Here is a 25,101-nt window from a genome sequence, read left to right on the forward strand (position 1 = left end):
CGCTACCTTCTTCTTCTTCTTTTTTTTTTCTTAACATATATTGCATTATTTGTTTCAGAGGTACAGATCTGAGATTCAACAGTCTTGCACAATTCACAGTGCTTACCAGAGCACACACCCTCCCCAGTGTCCATCACCCAGTCACCCCATCCCTCCCAGCCCACCCCCCACTCCAGCAACCCTCAGTTTGTTTCCTACAATTAAGAATTCCTCATATCAGTGAGATCATATGATACATGTCTTTCTCTGTTTGACTTATTTCACTCAACATAATACCCTCCAGTTCCATCCACGTCATTGCAAATGGCAAGATCTCATTCCTTTTGATGGCTGCATAATATTCCATGGAATATTATGCAGGATACTGTTTTAATAAAGACTTGGTTTCAGCTAACACAGGGATAATGAAACCAAAATCACAATGTAATCTAAATGACATCCTGCTATTATCACTTTCCCTGCTTAAGAACAAGTGCTCCACTCTTTCCTTGACTTCCCTAACAGTGTATGTGCTGCCAATTTAGCTAAACAGGGACTACAGGACTGCCTTCCCAGAATTCCCTTCCCGGTATGGTCCTAAGTTAGCAGTGACCACCAGAGAAAGATTTGTGAATCGGCACACATATTTTTTATGCCCTGAAGGTTGGAGCAGGGGACCAGGAACAGTGGGTGCTCACACACATTGTTGCTGATCTACTAGCTTGCCTTGTTCTAGGCTGATTATACGCAACTCCACAGGGAAGAGACTTCCCCTGGAAGTCACCCACAGCGTCAAGGTTGGAGGCGGTGAAAGACAGACGTGGGTTCCAGATTGCATTTTCTCTTGTTCCTATCAAGCTTTCTTTTCCAACTACCAGGTTAGCCGACCTATAGCTACTTTAGGCTCCATGTCAGATACAGAGGTTAACAGTCCTGCCTTGATGTCTCCACCAGCTCTCACACGTAGGTAAAGTCTAATCATTTAACAAATCCCGTATTCCCTATCACTCACAGTTCCTGTTTCTCTGGATTGACTCCTGATACATCATGGCTGAGTCCACTGTTGTCTTGACATGTAAATTCAGGCAAGTTCCCCACACCCATAGTCTTGAGTCACTTCCAATAGAGCAAGAAATATATAAGATTAAACCATTTATTGAGCCCTTACTATGTGCACTCTGCTAACTACTTCAATGTATTGTTTCATTTCCTCTCATTAAGTGGTCCACATCCCTCATCCAGGCTGGTTCACTCTTGCCATTATCATCACCTGGTAGTTCAGAGATATCTGCTAGCTACAGTAATACTCCAAGTTCTTCCATTGGGGATTGCAGACTGGGACCCAGTGTCCTCTGGGGTGACCCTGGATGGCGTGTGCAGCCCTCACAGAAAAAGCCTGGAACACAGGTGTGGGTTTGGGCTAAAGGGTTTATTTCCCCCTCTTCTCCACCCTCAATCTTGGCATAAATCTTTGTCCAAAGGTTCAACATTTGCCCCTATCCAAGAATGTTGGATAAACATTGGAAAGTTCCAATGAAACTTGGAAAAGTTGGAAAGTTCCCCCTCTAAGAATGAAGTCGGCCTCCAAATCTTTGCTTAGTGACCGGACCCTGCTGCCATGATCAGGTCTCAGATGGGAACTACTTGCCTGGGTCCCAAGTGCTGACCCACCGAAGTGGCCTCTGTGGCCTCAGTGCCACTGACTGGGATGCTTGATCCCTTACTCGACATTTACCTCTATTTGGGAGCCACTTTGTATTGAACACCTTCCCCCATCAAATGCCCCTCATGTGTCTTCCTTAGATACCCCTCCCACTTTTTAAGCATTTTGTGAGCTAGGGGGTAGTATTTTTAACTGTGATTTCTTATTCATATGTCCTTTGTTTTAAACCCTTAACAAGGAATAATTTGTAATACGGCTTCCCAGTCAAATATGTAATCATGAGCAATTTGCTTTGTAGGAAGTAGGGAATGGCAGGCATCCTCAAATGGAGTTAGAGTAATCCTAATTACTTACATCTGCAGAAGTTGTCACTTTTGGAAGGTGTGTAATTAGCAGCCAGAATGTGTGCTGGAAAACATGTGATTGTTTAAACAGGGTGCAGCCCAGAGACTGCCCAGAGTGGGGCTCTCCCACTGTGTTCATTAGCCCACCCTGGGCTCTCAGGTCACTTGCTGAGGCTCACTGCATGCTTGAATACGAGGTGTGGGGTCAACAGAGCCTACAGTCCTGTTCCAGAGGCAAAGCAGGTGTGACTACTTAAAAAAAATTGGATCCCTGTACTTTGTGATTATGAATTTTGTTTTTCTAGTCCAGTGGTTCTCAGCTTTGACTGCACATTAGCATCAACAGAGACTCTTTAAAAATCCTTGTGCCCAAGCTGCACCCAGACCAATTAAGTCCGTTTCTCTAAGGCACCAGTTTTAAAGTTCCTTAGATGATTCCAATGTGCCGCCAAGTTTGAACACCAGTTCTCGACCAATGGATCTCAAATGTTAGCTGCATCAGAATCACTTGCAGTGCTTGTTAAAACCCACCTCCAGATTCAGTAAGTGTGGGGGAAGGGTGTCCAATAATTTGCACTTCTCGTATTTATTCTAAGAATGCTGTCAATGCTCAAAACCATGTTGAATTCCTTTTGGAATTAGAAGAGTTAACTTTTGTTCTGCACATATGACAGTCATTTGCTAAATGTTTTAGTCATTAGCTCACTTAATCTTATTTTCACAAGACTTCTTACCCTTCAGGTCTCAGAAAAAGTACCGGACCTGAGATGCCTTCTGCCTGCCCTTTATCATGCACCTGCTGCAGCTCCCATCACCTGGTGTGTTTCCTCTTGGGCCCTAACTGCAGCGTGTAATCTTATTTCCTCTCTTCCACTTGCATGCAGAGACCCTACCCAGTGCCCAACATGTGGCAGGGACTCCACAAGCACTTCTTGATTGAATGAATCCACAGAGCAACCATGGGAGAGGTACTATGATGGTCTGTATTTCACACACCAGGACACAGAGATACAAAAAGATTCAGTAACTTGTCTGAAATCATAGTGGAGGAACTGAGGTCTAAACTGTGTCCTGACCATAGCTGGGCTCTCAAACCACTGCAAGAATTGATCATCAGCCTTAAATAAAATAGCAGCCTTCTTTCCCAGCAAAAACCGAATTACTCACCTAAGAATGTCAACTATCTTTGCCTTACTGCCACTTGACTCAAAGCTTTTTCCCCAGGAAAAATAAAAATACAGAATCAAAACCCATGTGGCCAAACTGTAGAAACAGTGGCAATTTCTTTACCATTTCAAAACTCTCCTGTTCATACCAGAAACCTACTTACAATTTTCCAAAACAGGTTAAAGACTTCTACCTCACATAAAATCACATCAAAACTTTTTAATACAAAAATGTTGGTATTTAGGGGAAGAAAACTACATGAAAACAAATTGATTTGAATTATGACTTTATTTAGTATGTCAATAATTTATTCTGGTAATAAATTAGTATGGGGCGCCTGGGTGGCTCAGATGGTTAAGCGTCTGCCTTCGGCTCAGGTCATGATCTCAGGGTCCTGGGATCGAGTCCCGCACCGGGCTTCCTGCTCCTTGGGAGCCTGCTTCTCCCTCTGCCTCTCATGAATAAATAAAATCTTAAAAAAAAAAAAAATTAGTATTTACAGCAATCAAAAGTGCTGGGTGCTTCCCAGGAAAACTGCTTCTGAATGTGTACACTAAAATATAAGCAGAATTCCTTTAAATAGTTGACTTTATTTTCTAACTCAGAAGTGTGGTAACATCAAGTTACCAAAGAAGCATTGTCTTTCTCTTAATAGTTCATGATTTAGTTTTGAGTCTATAAAGGTTTCAATTACCATTTCAGCTCTTGCAAGTTATAAAACCTGAAATTATAATACCGAGTTTAAAAATCACCTGATTTGGTCTCCTAATTGTAGAGGTGACGAATCCACTGGCCTTGAAAAGACTACAAAGCTAGTAAGAGACAGAGCCTGGATTACAGATCAGTTCTCAGAGGTGGTCTGAAATGTCTGGTAAGGTATACAAGGCACAGAATATTACACAGAACTCTAGTCATATCTGAAAGACCCTGATGTGAGACTGATAGCCTACCTTTATAAATTTCTTTTTCTCCAGGGCAACATCTCTCTGTAAGAGTGCACGTCTGGTTCGGTTATAGCTTATAAACACTGGTTAGATGTGTCCCCAGGGACACATTTATTTAGAACAGGCATCTTATCTTCAAGTTCCTCCTCAGCAAGAGTTGTAGCAGCTCTACCTTTCAGGGCTGGTGACTTGATTCTGAGGTAACCGTGAGAGCGCCGCTGCCAGCCAGGAAGCCTTGACATGGAGCCTCCTCTCGAATGCCATTTCATTAGCCTTATCTAAACACAAGACCCACATACACAAATCTGATCTGCTCTGATCTGGCAAAGCCATTCATTCAATTTACTAAGCTGGCAAGTTTTTCTCTTGTTCTGCTTCCAACTTCACTTCCTTTGGCTGCTTTTCTTTTCATCTTGTCCCAGTTTTCAAGGAACATGCAGAATATGGATAAGGAAACTCCTGATTCTTTGACCGTTTCACTTTTTGACTTTTCTTTGTTTCTTTTTTTTTAAGGTTTTATTTATTTGACAGAGACACAGTGAGAGAGGGAACACAAGCAGGGGGAGTGGGAGAGGGAGAAGCAGGCTTCCCGCCGAGCAGGGAGCCCGATGCGGGGCTCAATCCCAGGACCCTGGGACCACGGGACCTGAGCTGAAGGCAGACGCTTAACAACTGAGCCACCCAGGTGCCCCATGACTTTTCTTTCTTACTTTTAGCTCTGGAAAAATTGTGAGCTCAGTGTATTTTCTCTGCAATACCATGACCAGAACTCAGTGTAGGAAATATAATGGAAATGGTATGCTACGCAGAACGGAAACTGAGTTCTAATGAATGCAAGACTGAGCACACTGGCTTGGTATGGAAACTGAAAGCACAGTGGGGACAAAGCAACAAATTTGTTTAAGTTTAGAACGGCAAAGTGGGTGTCCAATTTCAAAGAAAGGACTAATTTTAATAATCTTAATAATTAAGCCAAAACATAATTCCCCTTTCTATTAAGGAATACTAATGACTTTGAGGTAGATGATGCTGTTATCAGATGAGGAAGAAATCAGGTGTAAGACATAAAAATAATGATGCTGAGAGAAAGAAAGCACTGATTTGAAATGATCTTCCTTTAAATTCACATGGAAAATTGAGAACACTTCAATTCAAAGTTCTAAGCACAAAATCCAAGCATGTCACGTCATGGACTTGCTTCTTTAATTGGAGATGAACTCAGCAGCCAATGGTAAGGAGCCACACACTAATGGCAGAGCCAACTACGGAATGGTTGTCCCCATGAAGGAAGCCAGTGACTTTGCATTTGATTTTTCCAGCTTGGCTCATTCCCAAATGTTCAGGATGTGGATTCCTAAAGTCCTCTTCAGCATTTAACTAATTCTTTGTGGGTGGAAGGGGCTGGCACTGTTTCTCCACACATAAACTGATCCTAAGACAGAATAAGAAATTATATTAATCATTGAGTGTGTCACAAATGCATCAATATTAGACTTTAGTTTTCTTGCAGAATCAATCTAGCTGTTAAGGTTTAAAAAAAATTTTTTTTCAAGATTTATTTTTTAGTAATCTCTACACCGAACGTAGGGCTCGAACTCACAAGCCCGAGATCAAGAGTCTCATGCTCTTCCAACTGAGCCAGCCAGGGGCCCCGCAGCTTTGTTTGTTTTTCATTGCTGTATCACTTCGTCTTTGTTCAAAGAGTCAATGTCGGCACCAAAATTATAATCTTAAAAATGCTTCAGTTTTTAGTCCCGAATTCACACTTAAAGCACCTTATAAACAAGCATCCACTTGTCAAATATCACATTTGTAAAGATATATCACACCTTTTTTAAGTTTCTGTATTAATTGCTACACTAAAACTTCTCCACTTCAATATTCGGTCATTTGAATACCTGTCCTCTTCAAGGTAATTACTTTTTCTAACTAAAAGGGATAGCTCTTTATGTTTCCTTACACAGATAATCTGCAGTGTCACCTACGTTGTAAAGGAAATCCAATCTCTTGATTATGCATCCTGGCTTCTGTCTGCTACCACAAGCCACCTCTGCCTTCCAGGTTACCCCTCATCTCGCACGGTCTGATCCCCAGCAGGGTCAGCCCATATTGTGTCCACACTCTCACTGAACCCACCCAGCACCTGGAGCCTCCTCCCCGACCCCACCTTCCTCTTTGGAATTTATGGTCTGTTGATCAGCACACTGCTCCATATTCTCAACCTCTTCTTTAAAACATTCCTGCGCCTTTTTACTCTAACCCAGTGGTTCTCAAGTGGTGGGAGAGGCGTGCTGATGTTGTCTCCAGGGGACACTTGGCAATAATCTGGAGACATTCTGGGGAAGGGCCACTGGCGTCTAATGGGTAGAGGCCAGGGATGCTACTAAACACCCTACAATGCACTGGACAGCCCTGCACAACAAAGAGTTATTAAGCCCCAAATGCGCATAATGCTGAGTTTGAGAACAGGCTATCCCCTAAGGACACCATTTCCCTATAACCTCCTCAGTGGTGGTCCCGTGTTCTCTCAGGGTGCCGGTACCACAGAGACCGGAGGAGGGGCTGGCTGCTCCTTTCGGCCACTGTCCTCCTTCCCTCCCTGAAACCCACCAACTTTGACTCTTATGACATGACATGTATCATCACTGGTCCTCTCTGGGTTTTCTGAACCTAAAGTCCATGGTCAATTATCACAATCCTCGTCTCTTACTCCCTCCTACCTACTTGACAAAACCACAACCCTGGTTAAATTTAACCTCCTGTGTCTATATTCACCCACGTAGCTGGATGTCTACCACCTTAAACCCTCTCCTGATCCTCTATCACCACCAGTTACTGCCCCATGTCTCTATGCCCCTTTGCAGCAAACTTCTTGAAAGAAACGTCTATGCTTGCTGCTTCCTATTCTTCTCTTGTTCTCTCCAGTAAGCCTTCCACCAATCAGGCTCTGTCTCTATTACTTCATCAAAACTGCTCTTACCACCATCCAAACGGCCTCCCCATTAAAGCCAGTGGTTAATTTTCAGTTATCTAGCAGTGGCATCTGATAAGGTTGTTCACTTCCTCCACCTTTTCTCATCTGGCTTCCAGGATATGGCACTGGTGGTTTCCTCCTTCTTCCTTTTCGGCCAGCTTTGCTGATTCCTCACTTCCCTCCCTGACCTTTAAATATTGGGAGCGACTGAGCTCAGTCCTTTCTTTTGTCCATCTCTATCTAGATTCACAGCCCTGGTGATCTCATCCAATCTCAGGGCTCTAAATGTGATATATATATATATGCTGATAATTCCCAAATGTACAGCACCAGTTGATCTCGCTCTTTGAACTCCAGACTTGCATATCCAATTGCTTTCTCACCTGCTCTCCAACTGGATCAAAAACACCTCCTGAACTTAGTATATCCAACTCCTGCCCCTACACCTGCAGACACCTCCCCGTCAGGTGATGGTAAATGCATCCTTCCAGTTATGAAGACCACAGATGTTGAAATCATTTTTTATTCCTCTCATATCCTATATTCAATCAGTAAAAACAATCCTTATCCTTTAAAGTGCATCCAGAATCCAACCACTTCTCACTACCTCCAGTGCCGCAGCTTGGTCGCAGCCATCCATCTCCTCCTCTGGCTCGTCTAAGGGCCTCCTCCTGTTACCCTTGCTTTATTCTTACCCTTGCTTCCTCAGAGTCTACTCTGAACACAGCAGCCCGAGTCACTCTGTTATAACTTAAGTTGGATTGTAGCTCTCCTTTGCTTGAGAATCCTTCAGTGGTTCCCTAAGTCATTCACAGCAAAAGCCAAAGTCTTTAAAGTGACCCACAAACACCTCTGTGATCTGCCCCACTCCACTACTTTCCTCCTGGGCTACTCCCTCACCTTCATCCACTCTGCTCTGGTCACACTTGCTGTTCCTCAATAAAAACAGACACGTTCCTGCCTTAGGGTCTGTCCACTGAAAGTTCCTTTTGCTGGACTGCTTTTTATCCCCTAAGGCTCACTCCCTCACCTCTTTCAATCTTTGCTCAATAGGGCCTTTCTCAGTAAGGCCTACCCTGATCACCCTATTTAAAATTGCAACCTCTTCTCATACCAGCACTCCTAATCTCCCTTACCCTGTTTTCTTTTTGTTCCAGAACACATTTTGATATAAGAATAAATCCGTAAACTTCTAAATTATAGCATGCTTCTCCCATGAGACTAACTGCCTGGTGCTACCTGCCCTATACTCATTTTAGAGTTCATCCTTAAGAATGTTAAGCTCTGTTATATGTCAATTATATCTCAAAAAAAAAAAAAAAAAGGCGGGCGCCTGGGTGGCTCAGTCGTTGAGCATGTGCCTTCGGCTCAGGTCATGGTCCCGGGGTCCTGGGATCGAGCCCCGCATTGGGCTCCCTGCTCCGCGGGAAGCCTGCTTTTCCCTCTCCCACTCCCCCTGCTTGTGTTCCCTCTCTCGCTGTGTCTCTCTCTGTCAAATAAATAAATAAAATCTTAAAAAAAAAAAAAGGAAAAAATACTGTTAAGCTTCTTACTTTTAAGACTCCATTCAAAGTACTGACCAAAAGTTGGGGTAGAGGTGGGCAATAAGAACATTTGTTTTCTATTGTCAATATCCTTGAGTGAAAAACAGTAAGAAAATTAAAGACCAAAATGAAATTGTAAAATAGCAGCTATGACATATCTCAAAACAAGATAATGCAGAGTTCTATCTGTAGAAGCCAAGTAAGAAATACTATACAACTGTTCCCTCCAAAATAAGTCTAGGAGCTCTGAACAATTTTAATCACTTATTAAATAAAGGAGGAATACAGACTGCCAATTAAATAACCTTTATAATTATTTTTCTATTTAATAAGTAATCAATAATTTCCATTAATTACAGTGCAGTTTTCTTTTTTGCCTTCTTGACAGCTAAAATGAGTTAATTTGATTTTTAAAGTTGCAATTTACAATACAGCTGTTTATTAATAGTTTTACATATTTGTTTTAGGAGTGGGGGAATAAAATTTGTTTAAAAAAATACATAGCACTCACCTAACACACTATTTTTTTTTTTTTAAAGATTTTATTTATTTATTTGAGAGAGAGAATGAGGAAGAGAGCACATGAGAGGGGAGAGGGTCAGAGGGAGAAGCAGACTCCCTGCCGAGCAGGGAGCCCCGATGCGGGACTCGATCCCGGGACTCCAGGATCATGACCTGAGCCGAAGGCAGTCGCTTAACCAACTGAGCCACCCAGGCGCCCTCACCTAACATACTGCTAAGAAACGTTCTCCAGCACTTACAGATTGCTCTAGGTCCTTGCCTTGCAACCCTCCCCCACACCGTTTAAAATTCAACTACTTACCTTGTCATAAATCACTTTTATAATGAGAGAGCAGCTAGGACACGTTGCCACGTCTTCCCCATTCTCCAAATCTTCCTACAACAAAATCAAAAGCCGTTTTATTGTCTTCCCTTTGCGATCTCCTCCTTCCAAACTCTTTCTACCTCTATGGGCAAGCTCCTTTGTAGCTCACGTCCCTACAAGGTATGCGAGGGCCAGAAAGGCCTGCCCAGAGAAATACCAACTCCGTTTTTCCTGCCAAGCGGTACTTAAAAATACCCAGGAAGAGGGGCGCGTTGGTGGCTCAGTCGGTTAAGATCCAACTCTTAATTTCAGCTCAGGTCATGATCTCGGGGTCCTGAGATCGAGCCCCACCCCAGTTCCGTGCTGGGCCTGGAGCCTGCTTAAGATTCTCTCTAGCCTCCCTCTGCTCCTCTGCCGCACCCCCCACCCCTACTCTCTCTCTTAAGACCAGACCAGACCAGACCCGGGAAGGTTAGCCAAGGTTCATCGCCTCAAAACCCCTGAGAAGACAACAACGTGTCCCTGCCTCCAAAAAACTATCCCAGGAAAGGAAGTGGGACCCTAAGTGGGGAAGAATGGCAAGACTTAAGCTTCCGCCATCCAACCTTTCCCACCCCGACTCTCCACCCCTCGGCCGGACTAAAGACCAGGACGCTATGCCCACTGACAGATCAAAGAATCAACTTTATGGGGACTCAGAGACAGGATAAAGAGGGCGTGTGAGCCGCAAGGTGACGGAATGGCGGAAGGAACGAGGAAGAGCAAAAACGCGCCTGCTCCGACGAATGGCCGGGCGGGACTCTGAAGTTACCTTGGTAATGCAGAAGTTATCCCCACACGGGCAGGGGTAGAAATATGCCTCCGAGTCTTCGTCATATTGGAAGTCCTCGATCTCCACCTCGTCGTGAAACACCGCCATTGCCCCAGGGGCTAGCAGAGGTTTGGCGCCCCCGCCAAGCCGACACAGCCCCGGGACGGTCTAACTCCGCGGGCACTAGTGCCAGTCGGCTGCCGTCAGCCTGCACCGGCTCGGGGGCTATCGCTTCCGGCGCATAGACAATGACGCAACTCCGGCCTCGGAGGCCAAATGGGTGACCGGGTAGCGGTCACCATGGAGATGGCGGAGCTTAGGGGGCGGAGACTCTGTCTGTGGCGGCTCGCGGCTTTGTACTGTGTTCCCGACTCCGGCTGTCGGAGGCACCGACCAATAAAATGTGGGGATGGCTCGCGCTGCTGTGACGTCATGTCACCGGAAGGTCTCAGGCGAGGGTGGCGGAGTTCCGCCCGGTCAGCTAGCTTAGGTTCTCGCGGCGCCGGCGGTGCCGAGGCCGCTTTTTGCGGCCGCCGTTCTCAAGTCCGCGGGGCTTAGAGAGGCCTTGAGCTGGGTCCGCGGAATCGGTGGCATTGACCGGCCCTCGACGTCCTTGGGGAGAGGAGGGTGCTCCTTTGCTTGGTCTCAGGCGGCGGCCGGAGCAGCTCTGCCTCTTGGACCTCCCTTCCTGCGTCCCCGGTGACGGACGAAAAGTTCGCTTGGAATTTTGATTCACCGAGTGACCTTGAGCTCAGGGCGACGCATACCTTGTAGGGCTGCACTCGGCTATTCAGGTACATCCCTGGCTCTTCCTCACCCCGGGTTATCTTCAAATACCCTAAATTTTGTTGTCAAGAGGACCAAGAGAGTGAAGGCAGATTGAGTTCTAGTCCTTTGTTCGCCAAGCATATACCATTATTAATGACAGTGATTTGTAAAATAGTAATAACATCACCTTTTATTATTGGGAGTTTGCTATGTACCAGGTATCGCGCTAAGAATGATTCTTACGTCAACCCTGGGAATTTAGGTGCTATTCCATATTATTAATCTCCAAACTGAGATACAGAGAATTGGGTATCTTGACTAAAATCACCCATTTAGGAAATGAAGATCCTGTCTGTCCCCAAAGCCTCGAGACAAATTACTTAATTTATTTGAACCACGGTTTCTTCTTTGTAAAAGGAATGGCATCAGCAGATATTACCATGAGGCCTCTGTATACGTTGAAACGAAATGCAAATAAAAGGTGGTTTGTCTTGAAAGCAATGCTAGTGCCTGTTTTAGTACAACCAGATTCCATGGGGATATTGCTCCATCACCATGCATTTATTCAAATTTAGGTAGAGAAGGAATGCAGTGCACTGAAACAGACACTTTTGAGAAATAGATCTGAGGTCAGAATCTGAGTGTTGGGAACTGGCTCTGGGAGCTGGATATTTACATTTTTTCCCAAAGATTTTATTTATTAGGGGCGCCTGGGTGGCTCAGTCGTTAAGTGTCTGCCTTCCGCTCAGGTCATGAGCCCAGGGTCCTGGGATTGCGCCCCCTATCGGGCTCCTGGCTCAGCAGGAAGTCTGTTTCTCCCTCTCCCTTTGCCACTCCCCCTGTTTGTGCTCCCTCTCTTGCTATCAGAATAAATAAAATCTTAAAAAAGAAAAAATTTTATTTATTTATTTGAGAGAGAGAGCGCACTAGCAGGGGTGAGAGGGAGAAGCAGTCTCCCCACTGAGCAGGGAGCCCAACGTGGTGCTCAATCCCAGAACCCTGGGATCAGGACTCCGAGCCAAAGGCAGACACTCAACAGACTGAGCCACCCAGGTGCCCCTGGATATTTACACTCTTTGGGCCTTATTTTCTCTTCTAACTAAAAAAAGGTTGGATTAGAGATGATACACAAGATCACATACAGATCTAACTTTTGCATGGAAATTACGAGATTTACTGAGTTCACAATTATATATACCATATTTCTTTTATATTTACATGGTATGTTTCATGTAATACCTACATGTATACACATTCCTATGTTTATTTATGTATACATTCTCAGGTTTGCATGAAGCTACCAATTTTGTGCATACTGAGTTGAAAGCTCCACCTGGTTTGAGGCTTGAAAACCTAAAGGCAGAGAGGAGTCTTTGGGAGAAAACCAAGAAGTTACATTTAAGAAGTTTGTGGAAGGTTATCCCAAAGGCCTCACATTTTGCATAATTGAAGACCTACCTGGCAGTTAGGAAACACTTGTTAAACTTGTTGAGGCTTAACTAGGATGATTTCCAGTGTGACTGGGCAGAGGAGACATCCCAGCAAAGCCCACCCAGCTCCATGGCTGCTCCTTGTATCTCTGTAGGCACAGATACTCCCCAGGTAGTCCCTTGAAGACAGGAGGACAAGTGAGAGTCTTCCAGGGTCTGTTCTGTAGTCCTAGTGATCATTTTGAGGTTGGAAATCATCTTTAGTTCTTCAGTGTTTCTCAGCATAACTACCTACAAATTAAAGATGAGCCCTTTTTTGAATGTATAGAAATGAGTGCATTCATATTTGGTTCTTGGAAGTTTGGTAGACCTTTTAGAAAGCAATTTGGACCTAGCAAAAACAATTTGCTGGGGAATTTTAAAATTTGAGGTTAATAGGCCTGGAAGTTACAGGAGTTGTTGGGTAAAATTTTTTTTATAATTTTTTTGTAATTTTCCAACTTTTTTGGAGTATGTATTACCTAAAATGGAAAAAGAAAAACTAGTGAACCACTTACTAATAATAATGGACACTATGTGTCCAGCACTCTATCAAATGTTTTCTATGCATGATGTCATTAAAACAGCCCAGTGAGGTATAGGTATCATTAATCCCATCATCAACATTGGGAAACCAGGGGCTGAAGAACTTAGCTAAGGAGGCAAAGCTGGTAAGTGGCAGTAAATTGTGGTGAGAACTCAGATCGGTGAGACGCCAGAACTTAGGCTCTTAAGTAACTTTGATGTCATCTGTGATATGATGGTATTGAAGCAAAGCTAGAGTAAACATAACAGCCCTGAAGCTCTGCAGACTGCTGAGATTGGCTGCTAGAACAGTGCTGGTGCCCTTGAAACCTAGATTTGGGGGTCTCCTTGGCTTTCCATACTGCTTTCATCCTGCCTCTGTGTGCCAGAGGTGATTCCCTGTATGGTTCTGCCCAGTTTGAGTTCATGCTGTGCTGAAGAAAGTAAAACCATAACCAAACATGTAATGCAGGGTTTTTTTTTTTTACTCTTAAATAAATTGAGTGTACTTATTGAACAGAAACCAGTGTGTCTCCACAGCCTAAAATAGTGCCTGGCACCCCAGCAATTCTTAAATAAATTGAGTGTACTTATCGAACAGAAACCAGTATAGTTCGTTTTAAATCTTAATCTGTCACCTGCAGTAGTTTTTTTTACTGCTTAAGTGGATACGTTTTATTTATTTATCATAAGATAACTTTCTGTTTCAGAAATAGAGTTAAGTAAGAATTTTTTGGTTGAGGTGAGGCCTGTGAGGATAGAAACATTGATGGAATATAGTTTCTTGTATCATTTTAGAAAATCCTTAATGTGTGTTAATTTTCTATAGCTAATCAAGTACTTACATTGAATATATGAAACTATTGGATGTATTTCAAAAGATGGGTAGATTTTTGTCTTTTATTTTTGTTTTTAATACCTTATTGCTTTGGGGGGCCCTTTGAACACAATTTGATAAAAATACCCTTTATTTACCAGTAGGTGGCACTCTTGGTCATGGTTACTGGCATTCAAAAACCAGATTTTAGAATTTTAAAGAGAACAGCTTTTTAAAATTAACATTTCTTTCTTTTCTTTTTTTAAAGATTTTGTTTATTTATTTGAGAGAGCGCGCATGCACCGCCCGCACGGCAGGGAGGGGCAGAAGGATTGAAGCAGACTCCCTGCTGAGCAGGGAGCCCAACGCAGGACTTGATCCCAGGACCCTGGGATCATGACCTGAGCCGAAGGCAAATGCTTAACCAACTGAGCCACCCAGATGCCCCAACACTTCTTTATTTTCAAGTTCAGTTGAGCAGTAGACCCTTTAAACAGCATAATCACCAAAAAGTCTATCTTATTTGAGGACAATTTTTTTTAGCCATGGTTGTCTAAAACACTGAGCAGAACAGTGTTACCATATTAACTATATATGAGTTCAATTTTGTCAGGGAACTTTGCCTTAAGTGACATGTAACTATATCATTCTAGCCATTGGTCTGGTCTTTTTTTTTTTTTTTAAGATTTCATTTGAGAGAGAGAGAGCGAGAGCAGGAGCAGAGGAGATGGGCAGAGGGAGAAACAGACTCCCTGCTGAGCAGGGAGCCCGACATGGGGCTCGATCCCAGGACCCCAGGATCATGACCTGAGCAAAAGGCAGACACTTAACCAACTAAGCCACCCAGGTGCCCCTGCTCTGGTCTTTCATGGGGTGGGTATCATAAGGAACAAGAGTTAAAGACAAGCCAAGGAAGCTGAAAAAGGGAAGCAGTAAGAGAAACAATCAGAAGGGACAAGTGGAAACACAAGGGGGAAGAATTGATGGGAAGGAGGTAGTGAAGAGTAGACTTGCTGTGAGGTGATGCTTGCTGATTATAATGAGCCTTTCCTTTTACAGCCGAGAGTGCCTTTTCACTGTTTCCCAGAACATGGTTCTTACATGTCATCTCTGCCATTGCAGGAACTTTGTGAGAATTTCAGTATATGGAAACACTGCCCTTGTTCCAACCGGTGTCTATCCAAAGGTCTCACTATAATACCAGGACCAAGGTATTGCATGTCAGTCAGTCAGCCAGCCACATACTTCATGACTCCTAAAATCTCATGGACTTCTAAAGTAAGTTTTGCCTTCCTTCTTTCAACAACGAATGCACCATTTTTGGTTTAGTACATTTAAAGGAGAGAAACAACATTTAGTAGTCATACATGAGGTGAAAGGTCTCATGTTTTTTTCATTTACTAGAGAGAAAAATGGTGAGCAGCGTGTTTACCCACAATGGTGCTACGACATACTATGATAGGAAATAGATCTCTTAGTTAGAAAGCAGTGCTTTTTGATATGACTTGGTTATAACTGACTTTATCATCACTTGATTATTTACTTTTATTTGTTTTCTGTCTCTATCTTCTAAAACGTTAGCTCCCTAAGAAGGTCTTTGTTTCGTTTATGTCTGTATCCCCAGTATCTGCAACATAATGGACTCTTAATAAATATTTGTCAGATGAAGGACTAAATGAACAAATATGGAGTAGGAATGTAAGCACACTTAGCTTGAATTTTTCTAATATGAAATTTCTTAACCAACTGAGCCACCCAGGCGCCCTCTAACATGAAATTTCTTACAATTAATTTATATAGTTCCTTCCAAAGAGTTCAGAAAAAAGGGTATGTACATACATTTTCATTTATTCTCTAACTAATATAGGACAGCTATATATGGCAATGTAATGTGTTAAATGTGACCATCTGAGAGAAATAGTCAAAAATTGGCAGAAGATAACAGAATGGTAGGAATCAAAAAAATGTATTATCTGACTCACCGTCAGTGCTTTTTTTTGATAAGCCTATAGGTTTTAGAATTTAAATGTCGGGTAATCTTTCTGGTTTTTCTTTCTTTTTTTTTTTTTTTAACGTTTTATTGAAACAGAAGTATATAAATCCTTGGAGGACAGCTTGATTAATTTTTTTAAGACTTAATTTTTTTTTTTTTTTAGAGCATTTCTAAGTTTACAGCGAAATTGAGGGGTATGTACAGAGATTTTTCCATGTATTCCCTGCCTCCACACAAGGGTAGCTTCCCCATTATTGGTGTCCCCCACCAGAGTGGTACATCTGTTACGGCTGATGAGCTGCACTGACACATCATAATGCCCCGGAATCTGTAGTTTACTTCCCTCTTAGCATGGAGTGTTCTGTGGATTTAGACAAATGTATAATGACATGTATCTGTCACTGTCACTATGGTATCATGCAGAGTATCTTTAATACCCTAAAAATCTTCTGTGGTTCGATGAATTTTTACAAAATGGAAATACCCATGCAGTCAGCATTCAGATGAAGAAACAGCATTGCCGCTGTTACCTCCCCGAGGGTAACTGCTAACTTGATTTCTGACTTGGGAGATTAAGTTAGTCTGTTTTTATACTTTTTATGACTGGACTCATACAATATATGCTTTTTTTGAGTCTGGCTTTCACTCAGTGTGATATTAGTGATGCTCATCTGTGTGACTGCACGCAGTTGCCATTGGTTTATTCACATGGCCGTGAACCTCGGACAGTTTGCTGCTTGCACTTTATCTAGCAAGAAATACTAAAGACTTACGTGGTGCTCTTTGAGTGGAATACAATTATTAGGCAGTTATAAAATCTCTCCTCTCCTCTAATAGTGTAAGATCAGTCACATGAGCTTGGTTAGTGATTTTGGAAACTAACAGAGGGTAAGGATATTTGATGGCACCACTAAGTACGTAGGTATGTACTTTGGGGGTCGGGTGAGTCAGCTCTAAATAGTGGCAGAAATTTTGTCAGGGTGGAGTTAGACCTTTTAATTGCTTTGTTTGTTTTGTTAGAGCAGCTCATATGGCTACCAACAAAAATCCAAACTCTTCTTCATTGGCCCCTGAAATCGTCTGATATTTCCCTGCCTTTTCTTAAAGTATTTTAACTTCAGTTTTATGTTTGCGCAGGAGGCACCATGGTCTGTGCTGCTGTCGCGGTCCCTGGGCTGTTGCGAAGCTCTGCTGGGACCGTCCGCACCCCGGCTGCCTCGCTGAGGCTGACAGCCAGTGCTTTGCGCCACCTGACTCTAGCAAGGTGGGTTTCTGGCCCTCAGTGTCATTTGAGGGGATTCATAGACCTGACCTGCTGATGGGCGTGGGAGGCTCATCAGACTCCTGAAGGCATATCAGAACATCTTGCCTAAATAGGCATGCCATCCGGAGACCATTAAACTTGAGTTAGATGTGCAGATTTTCACTGACCACTTCCTAGGCTCCGTAATGTTAGAGTGTACTATGAATAGTCATGATATTATAGGGGAAACTAATTATTTTTATGAGGATAATACATAATAATCTAATTTTGCTTTCTATTAAAGCATAATGAAATCCAAAAGGAAAACTGATCACTTGGAGAGAACTGCCAATGTCGTTCGTCGGGAGGTTTGTATCTTTGGGCTGTGGCAAGCTTTTCTAGGCTGGACAGTGTACACAGTAATGACCGGCTCATGGAGAAGGCCACAGATGAGCTCGATCCCTTCAAAGGACAATCCGGGGAAGTTTGTTTTTTTTTTGTTTAGAACTTTTCGGATAGAACTTTGAAAAGATGACAGCAAAATACTCACATTTTTCCTTTAAAACAGAATAAATGGATTAATTTTTTTTTTTAAGATTTTATTTATTTGACAGAGAGACAGCGAGAGAGGGAACACAAGCAGGGGGAGTGGGAGAGGGAGAAGCAGGCTTCCCGCTGAGCAGGGAGCCCGATGCGGGGCTCGATCCCAGGACCCTGGGATCATGACCTGAGCCGAAGGCAGACGCTTAACGACTGAGCCACCCAGGTGCCCCTAAATGGATTAATTTTTGATGAAGGGAGTATAGCAGCAACTGAGGGACCTACCCTCACATGTGTAATGTTTAGAGTTATATTTTAAGGATAGAACTTTGACAGCCTACATTTTATGAGTAGCTTACCTTTTCCTTTCTTTCTAAATTTTTTTATTTGTTTCTTTTGGCATTGTCTCAAAGTCCTTGTTCTTATCCCTACTTTAGAACAACTTCTTATTTCATCAAAGGAGAAAGCACTAACATCTGAGAAAGGAAGGTGGATGAGCTCTTGTTACCCTTCCCATGTGCAGATTTTTTTCCACCATATTCAGACCCTAGAAAGCTAACCTACCACCTGGAGGGCTGTCAAGGGCTGGGAAATAAAGGATCCTCACCCTTTACCTCAGTGAGTAATCCCATTTTCTTTTACAAACATAAATTGGATATTGGATTTTGCTTTTTGAGTGATTCTTCACATATTTAGATATATTTAGCTTAGTGTTATAGTACATTCAAACTAACAGTAAGAAAACTATTATACACTTCTGTAAACATGGTCAGACATCTCATTATTGCAGGAATTTAATTTTTAGTATTAATAGTAAGATATACTTTAATGTAAAAGACTATTGTGCAGGCCCCATTTTTCAAGCTAATACTAAAGAAAATTGCTTTGAGATCAAGATTCAGTTTGTGGATTCAGTTTTAGACCAATATTTTTTTGAGATGTCTGTGTATAATTAGTTCAGCATAATAGATTTATGGATGTGGAGGAAAATACACTTTTCCCAGTGATGATAAATCTGAAAGTACTTTTTTTCTCCTTGATTTGCTCAACATACAAAAATGCTCATTCTGTAAATGTATGATTTTTTAGGATTTCTTTTTAAAAAGTGAAATCTTGGGACGCCTGGATGGCTCAGTCATTAAGTGTCTACTTTTGGCTCAGGGTCCTGGGATCGAGTCCCGCATCAGGCTTCTTGCTCAGTGGGGAGCCTGCTTCTCCATCTGCCTGCCACTCCCCCTGTTTGTGCGCGCACCTCTCTCTCTCTCTCTGACAAATAAATAAAATCTTTTTTAAAAAATTAAAAAAATAAAAAGAGACACCTTGCTGGTTTTGAAAAAAAAGCAGTTTATTTAACAAACTTGGACTACACTCTTTTCTGTTGTATTTTGAGGCAGGTAGAATTAGAACAGGGTTTGGTATACTTTCTGTAAAAGGTCAGTAAGTATTTTAGGCTTCATGGGCCATGTTGTCTTAGTTACAACTACAAAATTCTGCCTTTATAGTGTGAAATAGTCATACGTAATACATAAGCAAATCTGAGCAACTCTGTTCCAATAAAACATTATTTATCAAAATACCCAGATTTGGCCTGTGGATCATAGTTTGCCAATCCCTGAATTAGAGTAGCATTTCAGAGTTTCTAGGACAAAATTATTGAGACTGTTGGGGTTATTTTGAGTGAAGTTTTTTGTTTTTTGGTTTTTTTAAAGATTTTATTTATTTGAGAGAGGGAGAGAGAGTATACAAGCAGGGGGAGGGGCAGAGGGAGAAGTGGACTCCTCCCCAAGCAGGGAGCCTGATGCCAGGACCCTAGGATCATGACCTGAGCCGAAGGCAGATGCTTAACGAACTGAGCCACCCAGGGGTCCCTGAGTAAAGTTTTAAAAAAAACTACACCGGAAGTTAATGTAAGCTCTAGTAGTGTGATTGCAAAGTTAAGAATTGTAATGCCCAGAAGTCAGAAAATGCACCTATGGTATGACCTTGGCAGAAGAATTTTCCAATTGCAATTCTTTTTTTCTTTGTTTCTGATTTCCTCTCGTCTCCCAAACAGAATGGGAACTGGGAGCCAGGAAGAGCTGGATAAAGCCAGATGATGTCTGGGCTACAGCTTCAGAGGGTATAAGGTCACCCTCTGAAGGGTGGGCTCACCCCAGCTCCTCAGAGGATAGCTCCTAGCCATAGAGCAGGAACCTAACCTTGGACTTGCTGAAATGAACAGCACCTCAGCTTGGGCCATAATGGAACTGGATCACCGTCTCATAACTCTCTTGCCTTTAATTTGTATTGCAAGTATACTTTATAGAAAGGACTCCCAGCATGTCACTTGCTCTTCAGTTCAAGTCTGTGAAGTAGCCTCAGAACAGGATGGCATTTGCATTTTATGAAAGAGGAAGCAGAGCCCAGGAGATAAGCTAGTGGCTCTCCCTGGGCCAGAGGGAAGCTCCAGCCCCGTTTCTGACTCCTAGGCCTAAGGACCCTGCTGCCCCTCCTGGAGTGGGCAAAGAATAGAGCACTCACCCACCCAGAAATGTTTTTCCCTTGTTAGGGCTTGAGTTTCCTCTGAACAATTTATTGAATGACCATATTATGATGTTAATGCTTCTTTCTTATCTGGGGCTATAAATGTAACCAGCCTGAGGTCATGTTGATGCAGGAAGCTGAGGTCTGAATTGGATGACATTTGACTGTTTGTGTTCAAGTTCACACTTTTTTCTTAAGGATCAAAGAATAAGCAGTCTGGGTAACCTTAGAAATGTCACGGAGATAAAAGTAAGATTATGTAATGCTGTAAGGATTGTTGAAGCCAGACTAAGATTTCACTGGAGGGGTCACTCCATGCTTGGCCTCTAGAAGGCCGGCCCACTGAGCAAGATGGACTCATCCTTCAGTTTGGTGGCAGAGTTTGGTAAGGAAAGCATTTTTTAAATGATGAATTCGTATGCATTTATTTGGAAATATGCCAGACACTAGGCTAGGTTAGGGTTGCAGCCCTGAGCATGATACATAAAGTCCTTGACCTCAGTTCTAGTTGGACTCTGATCAGAAGAGACTGATTTTATGCACCTAATTCATTGTGGATAAACCACTAATCCTTTTTCAATTCTACTAGTTTGCTTCTTCTAGAAGCCTAAGCCTTATCCAAAAATGCCTTATGTGTATCATTACCTTTTTGTTGACAAAGTACTCTATTATATCAAGTTGCTACTTGATTGTCACAACCACCGTGGGGGGGTGAAGGGATCCTCACCGCATTTCACGGATGAGGAAGTTAAGATTTCAGAGATTTAGATGCAGTGACGCTGCTTCCTGATTTGCCCAGGCTAGCATCCCATTTCACTCTCACAGGTGCCCTGTTTGGGATGAAAATTACACTGTGACCTACATTTAAACGACTTGTTTAGTAAGTGGGGATCTCAGGCCTTGAATTCAGATCTTTGATATCAAATTGGTTTCTCTTTCTACTACAACAGAACAGTGTGACACTTGATTTAGACCAAGTTTAATTGAGCAACACAATGGAAGATGAATTTCACATATCCTCATCTCTGTTCCAAATCAAAACTTGACTGTGGAGAGAGTTGGGGCTGGTACAGTAGTTAATAAAGTCAAATGGCTTGGCTTCTGGGACAGAGACCTTTGGGGGTCCTAAGGGCCCCGTGCTGACTATTGAGTGCTAATAGTCTGCTTGATTTGTGGTTTTGTGGAGGCTTGGGTTTGAGTGGGATGAGCTGCTTAGCTAGAGATCTGGACCGTGTCCTGAGTTGAAGCCTTACAATTCTCTGCTAGTCATCACCTACACATTCTGGGCAGATTGTATGCTGGAATGGCCTTCAACTTGGGGGCGTATGTGGCAAGCATCTCTTTAATATGGAATGTTTCTAACAGTTGGAGACCAATTTGCTGTGCTTATTGGAGTCTGATAGCCTTTGAGAGATTATCCAGCCTAGGATGAACAGTAGTTGGCATTCCAGCCTTACCACACTGTCAGCTCCGACAGCAGAGCATGGTGGGGAGAAACCTCCGGCGTCCACCACCACGAGGTAGCTGTGTGGCTTGTGGAGGGCCTGGGCCCAGTCTTTTGGTGAGACTCCCAGGGAGGTGTAGTGTGATGGCCAGGCAGCTGGCCTGGGGCTCCCCAGGATGCACAAGTCAGTCCACTCCGGATGGAAGCCTGCAGAGAGCGGGGCTCGTTGGTGGAAGGCCTGGCACAGCCAGGCTGTAGCCGTAGTGCCCAGCACAGTGCCGATGTGGTACTGAGCTGCGTAAACAAGTGTTCAGCCCACCTCTGTGGCTGATTACCTGAACTGCCTTGGATGAGTGACTTTAAAGTAGGAACGGTGACGGCCTCCATCTCAAGAGATGAGGTGATAATGCGAGTGTGCTATATGGATCTGTGCAGGTAGAGCTGTGAAAAATGAGGACTTGCCTATACTGCTACTTTCTAGCAATGCCCAGAACTTGTTAATGTCTAAAATGTGTAGGGAACACCTGGGTGGCTCAGTCGGGTAAGCATCTGCCTTCAGCTCGGGTCATGATCCCGGGGTTCTGGGATTGAGCCCCACGTCGGGCTCCCCGCTCAGCAGGGGGTCCACTTCTCCCTCTCCCTCTGACCCCCACCCCTGTTCGTGCTCTCTCTCTCAAATGAATATATAAAAATAAAAAATAGAATGTGTAGTGTCAGTGCTTTTCACAGACACACTTTTGTTCAATAAATTAAGCCATTTGAAAGGCCAGGCCCTTTTCTGTTTTTCCCCTAGGGGATCCAATCCGATGAAATAGATGTTATTTTTGATCCAGCAGTCCTGTTCTGAGTACCTGTTCCAGGTGCAGGCACCGCAGCAGTGCCCGAAGCAGGCAGAGCCGCTGCTCTAGGTAGGGCTTCATTCTGGCGCCGATCAACCAGAGAGTGTCAGATGTCATACATCCTTGAAGGCAGTAAAACAGGGCGGAGTCATGGGAGGCCAGAATGGCTGGGGGCAGGGGTGCTGTTCTAACTGGTGTGTAACACTGGAGCCAAGACAAGAGGGGAAAAGAGCCAGCCACATGCACAGCATTTCTGGTAGAGGAACAGACAAGAGCCAAGGCTTCGTGGCAGAAATGAGCTTGGTGTGTTCAGAGGAAGGTGGTAGGATGAGAATTAGGCAGGGCCCAGGTTGTATAAACTATTACGGGCTTGTATAAGGGGTTGGGATTTTATTCTGAGGGGGATGAAAGGTTTTTTTTTTGTTTTTTTTTTTTAATGTTTTATTTATTTATTCGTGAAAGTCAGAGAGAGAGAGGCAGAGGCAGAGGGAGCCTGATGCGGGACTCGATCCCAGGACCCTGGGATCATGACCTGAGCCGAAGGCAGACGCTTAACCATCTGAGCCACCTAGGCTCCCGGGATGAAAGGTTTTAAGCAGGGAAATGCCATATGATTGGGCATATGGGTGACCCATTGGGTGAAATGGGTCACTTTTTGCTCGGTAGAACACGGCTTTTGTTGGGCTTTGACACCAGCTAGAGGCTAAGGACACAGTCCCAGGAGAAGTGATGGAGGCTCAGAATAGGGTGGTAGTGGTGGGGATGGGGAACAGTGGGTGGAGCTAAGACGGAGGGCTGATGGGATGCACAGATTGGGGGTGGAACAGCTGTAGTGGGTGCGATAGGAGCAGAAACCAAGAGACTTCTAGCTTTGGGGTTTGAATAATCTGAGTAGATTAGGATGGTGGTATATATTTGCTAAGATGGAGAACAAGTTGGAGGAGGGGAAACAAAGCGCTCAATTTTGGAATAATCCGGGGTGGGAAGGTGGAGTGTGGGTAGAGTTATAGATGAAAAAAGATTAGCCATGAGTTTCATCGGCTCATATCGACTGTTGAATCTGGGTCATGGGTACAATGGAGATTCATTATACTATTTCTATTAGTTTTGTATATGTTTCAATTTCCCATAATAATAAAAAGGAAGAAAGCTGGGGAGATAAAAGAGTTTTGTAGTTGGATGTGTCATTTGAAATGGAAATTCAAATCAGCAGTTGGACATGAGTTTGGAGTTCACTGCTGGAAATAAAAGGTTTTAGCCATGTGGAGAGTAGGGGGAAGGGAGCCCGTGACTCAGCCCTGGGGTCTGTCAATATTTAGAGGTGCAGCAGAAGAGAGGGACAGCAAGGCCAGAGGGAAATCAGCAGGGTATTGGGGAAGCCAGGAAAATGTGTTTCAAGGGGGGGGGGGGGCAACTGTTGAACTCTGCACTGAGAGGCATCACTGGATGTAGCAAAATGGGTGGTGGTGACCAGAATGACCGGTAGTGCATTGCGGAGAGTAAAAGCCTGACTGGACTTGTTGGGGGGAGAAGGGGAGAGAAGAAAGCAGAGTCAGGGCCATATATAACTTTTGAAAATGTTTTATGTGAATGGGAGCAGAGAAATGGCCAGACAGCTGGATTAAGGGAGAGGCTTGTTTTGTTTTTCTTTGGAGAAGCAGCAAAGCACCGCAGCCAGATGCCTGGATTTGAATCTCTGCTTTGCCACTTATTGGCCTTGGGAGCTCAGTTTTGTAATATATAAAATGGGAATGATGGGCACCTGGGTGGCGCAGTCGGTTAAGCCTCCGACTCTCGGTTTTGGCTCAGGTCATGATCTTGGGGTCTGGGATTGAGCCCCTCGTTGGACTCCGATCTCGGCATAGAGTCTGCCTGAGATTTCTCTTTGTTCCTCTCCCTTTGCCCCTCCCGCTTGTGCTCTCTTTCTCTCTAAAATAAATAAATAAACAAATAAATAAATCCCTTCCAAAAAATGGGAATGACAATAATAATGCTTGCTTTCCAGAGTTGTTGCAAAGAATGCATGAATGAGTGTATGTGAAGGGCCTGGAGCATGTTAAGTCATACATAGGTGTTTGCGGCTGACGTTACGTGAGGTGGAAGACCCAAGTGGTCGCGTGTGTCTCGTGGAGAGGGGAGGGGGGGATATGTGAGAGAGGGTACTGCTGGAGAAAGCAGAGAGGAAACTCAGCCCAAGTGGACGGGTTGGCCTTTGGTAGGAGCAAGGAGAATCCGTTTGTCATGCCAGGATGAGGTGTGGACAGGCAGAAGCTACTTACGAAGTTGTCCAGTTGACAGGAATTTGTGGTCTTTCCTTGTCAATAAATCACTTCAGTTAAACCAGTTTCTTTTAGTCAGATTCCTACTCATCAGATTGGTTTTCTGCCACAATTTAATAATGTCTCTGGGCCTTGATCTCCTTATGTGTAAAATGATATACTATTTTGGACAATGACTAAATTTTCCTTTGACTCTGAAATTCTCTGTGCCCTAACGGTATTTTTGTTTAAGGTTATCTCTAATCCTGGCTTTGTCTAAATTTTTAAACAGCAAACGAATGAATGGGAGTGAACAGAGGAAGCCAGCTAGGTTTCCCAAAGAAAGACCTATTTCCTGCACAGAGAGTTTTGCAGCAACAGTAACAACAAAATACCCTACTTAAAACCATTTTTTAAAATCAGTATGATG

The 25,101-nt window shown here is 43.5% G+C and overlaps 2 protein-coding genes across 11 annotated transcripts in view; one reads left to right on the forward strand and one right to left on the reverse strand.

The window, feature by feature from the left end:
• Window positions 1–3,422: 3,422 nt before the first annotated feature.
• DPH3 (diphthamide biosynthesis 3) lies at window positions 3,423–10,500 on the reverse strand. 2 transcript variants are annotated; one of them, XM_045903848.3, is made up of 3 exons: window positions 10,253–10,490; window positions 9,439–9,513; window positions 3,423–5,529 (listed from the first exon to the last, which is right to left on the reverse strand). In XM_045903848.3, the coding sequence occupies exons 1-3, from the start codon at window positions 10,358–10,360 to the stop codon at window positions 5,464–5,466; spliced, it is 249 nt and encodes an 82-aa protein (XP_045759804.1). In that variant the 5' UTR covers window positions 10,361–10,490; the 3' UTR covers window positions 3,423–5,463. The 2 variants fall into 2 exon arrangements, with proteins under 2 accessions (XP_045759804.1, XP_054360406.1); XM_054504431.2 differs by lacking the exon at window positions 9,439–9,513 and having other exon boundaries at window positions 10,253–10,500.
• A 189-nt stretch (window positions 10,501–10,689) lies between these two features.
• OXNAD1 (oxidoreductase NAD binding domain containing 1) overlaps window positions 10,690–25,101 on the forward strand; it is a 38,555-nt gene continuing 24,143 nt past the window's right edge. For 2 of the 9 annotated variants that reach the window (XM_064588301.1, XM_064588304.1), the window contains exons 1-5: window positions 10,690–11,046; window positions 14,954–15,109; window positions 15,988–16,018; window positions 16,962–17,088; window positions 17,372–17,435. In XM_064588301.1, coding sequence (XP_064444371.1) covers window positions 15,050–15,109; window positions 15,988–16,018; window positions 16,962–17,088; window positions 17,372–17,435 — 282 coding nt within the window. In that variant the 5' untranslated portion in view covers window positions 10,690–11,046; window positions 14,954–15,049. Of the gene's footprint in view, window positions 11,047–14,953; window positions 15,110–15,987; window positions 16,019–16,960; window positions 17,089–17,371; window positions 17,436–18,044; window positions 18,226–22,367; window positions 22,483–25,101 lie in introns of those variants that run through there. The other 7 variants (XM_064588313.1, XM_064588292.1, XM_064588295.1 and 4 more) reach the window with 7 other exon arrangements.

This window comes from Mirounga angustirostris, unplaced genomic scaffold (assembly GCF_029215605.1).
Source record: "Mirounga angustirostris isolate CCGP_5_RB_7025 unplaced genomic scaffold, mMirAng1.0.hap1 SCAF_1, whole genome shotgun sequence".
Lineage (NCBI taxonomy): Eukaryota > Metazoa > Chordata > Mammalia > Carnivora > Phocidae > Mirounga > Mirounga angustirostris.

Bases quoted from the DNA above. Each gene is read 5' to 3' on its own strand.
- DPH3 (XM_045903848.3), bottom strand. From the start codon at position 10,360: ATGGCGGTGTTTCACGACGAGGTGGAGATCGAGGACTTCCAATATGAC. The intron at 9,514-10,252 runs GTAACTTCAGAG...ATTTTGTTGTAG, and splicing joins ATAACTTCTGCATTACCAAG to GAAGATTTGGAGAATGGGGA. The intron at 5,530-9,438 runs GTAAGTAGTTGA...ATTCTGTCTTAG, and splicing joins TAAAAGTGATTTATGACAAG to GATCAGTTTATGTGTGGAGA.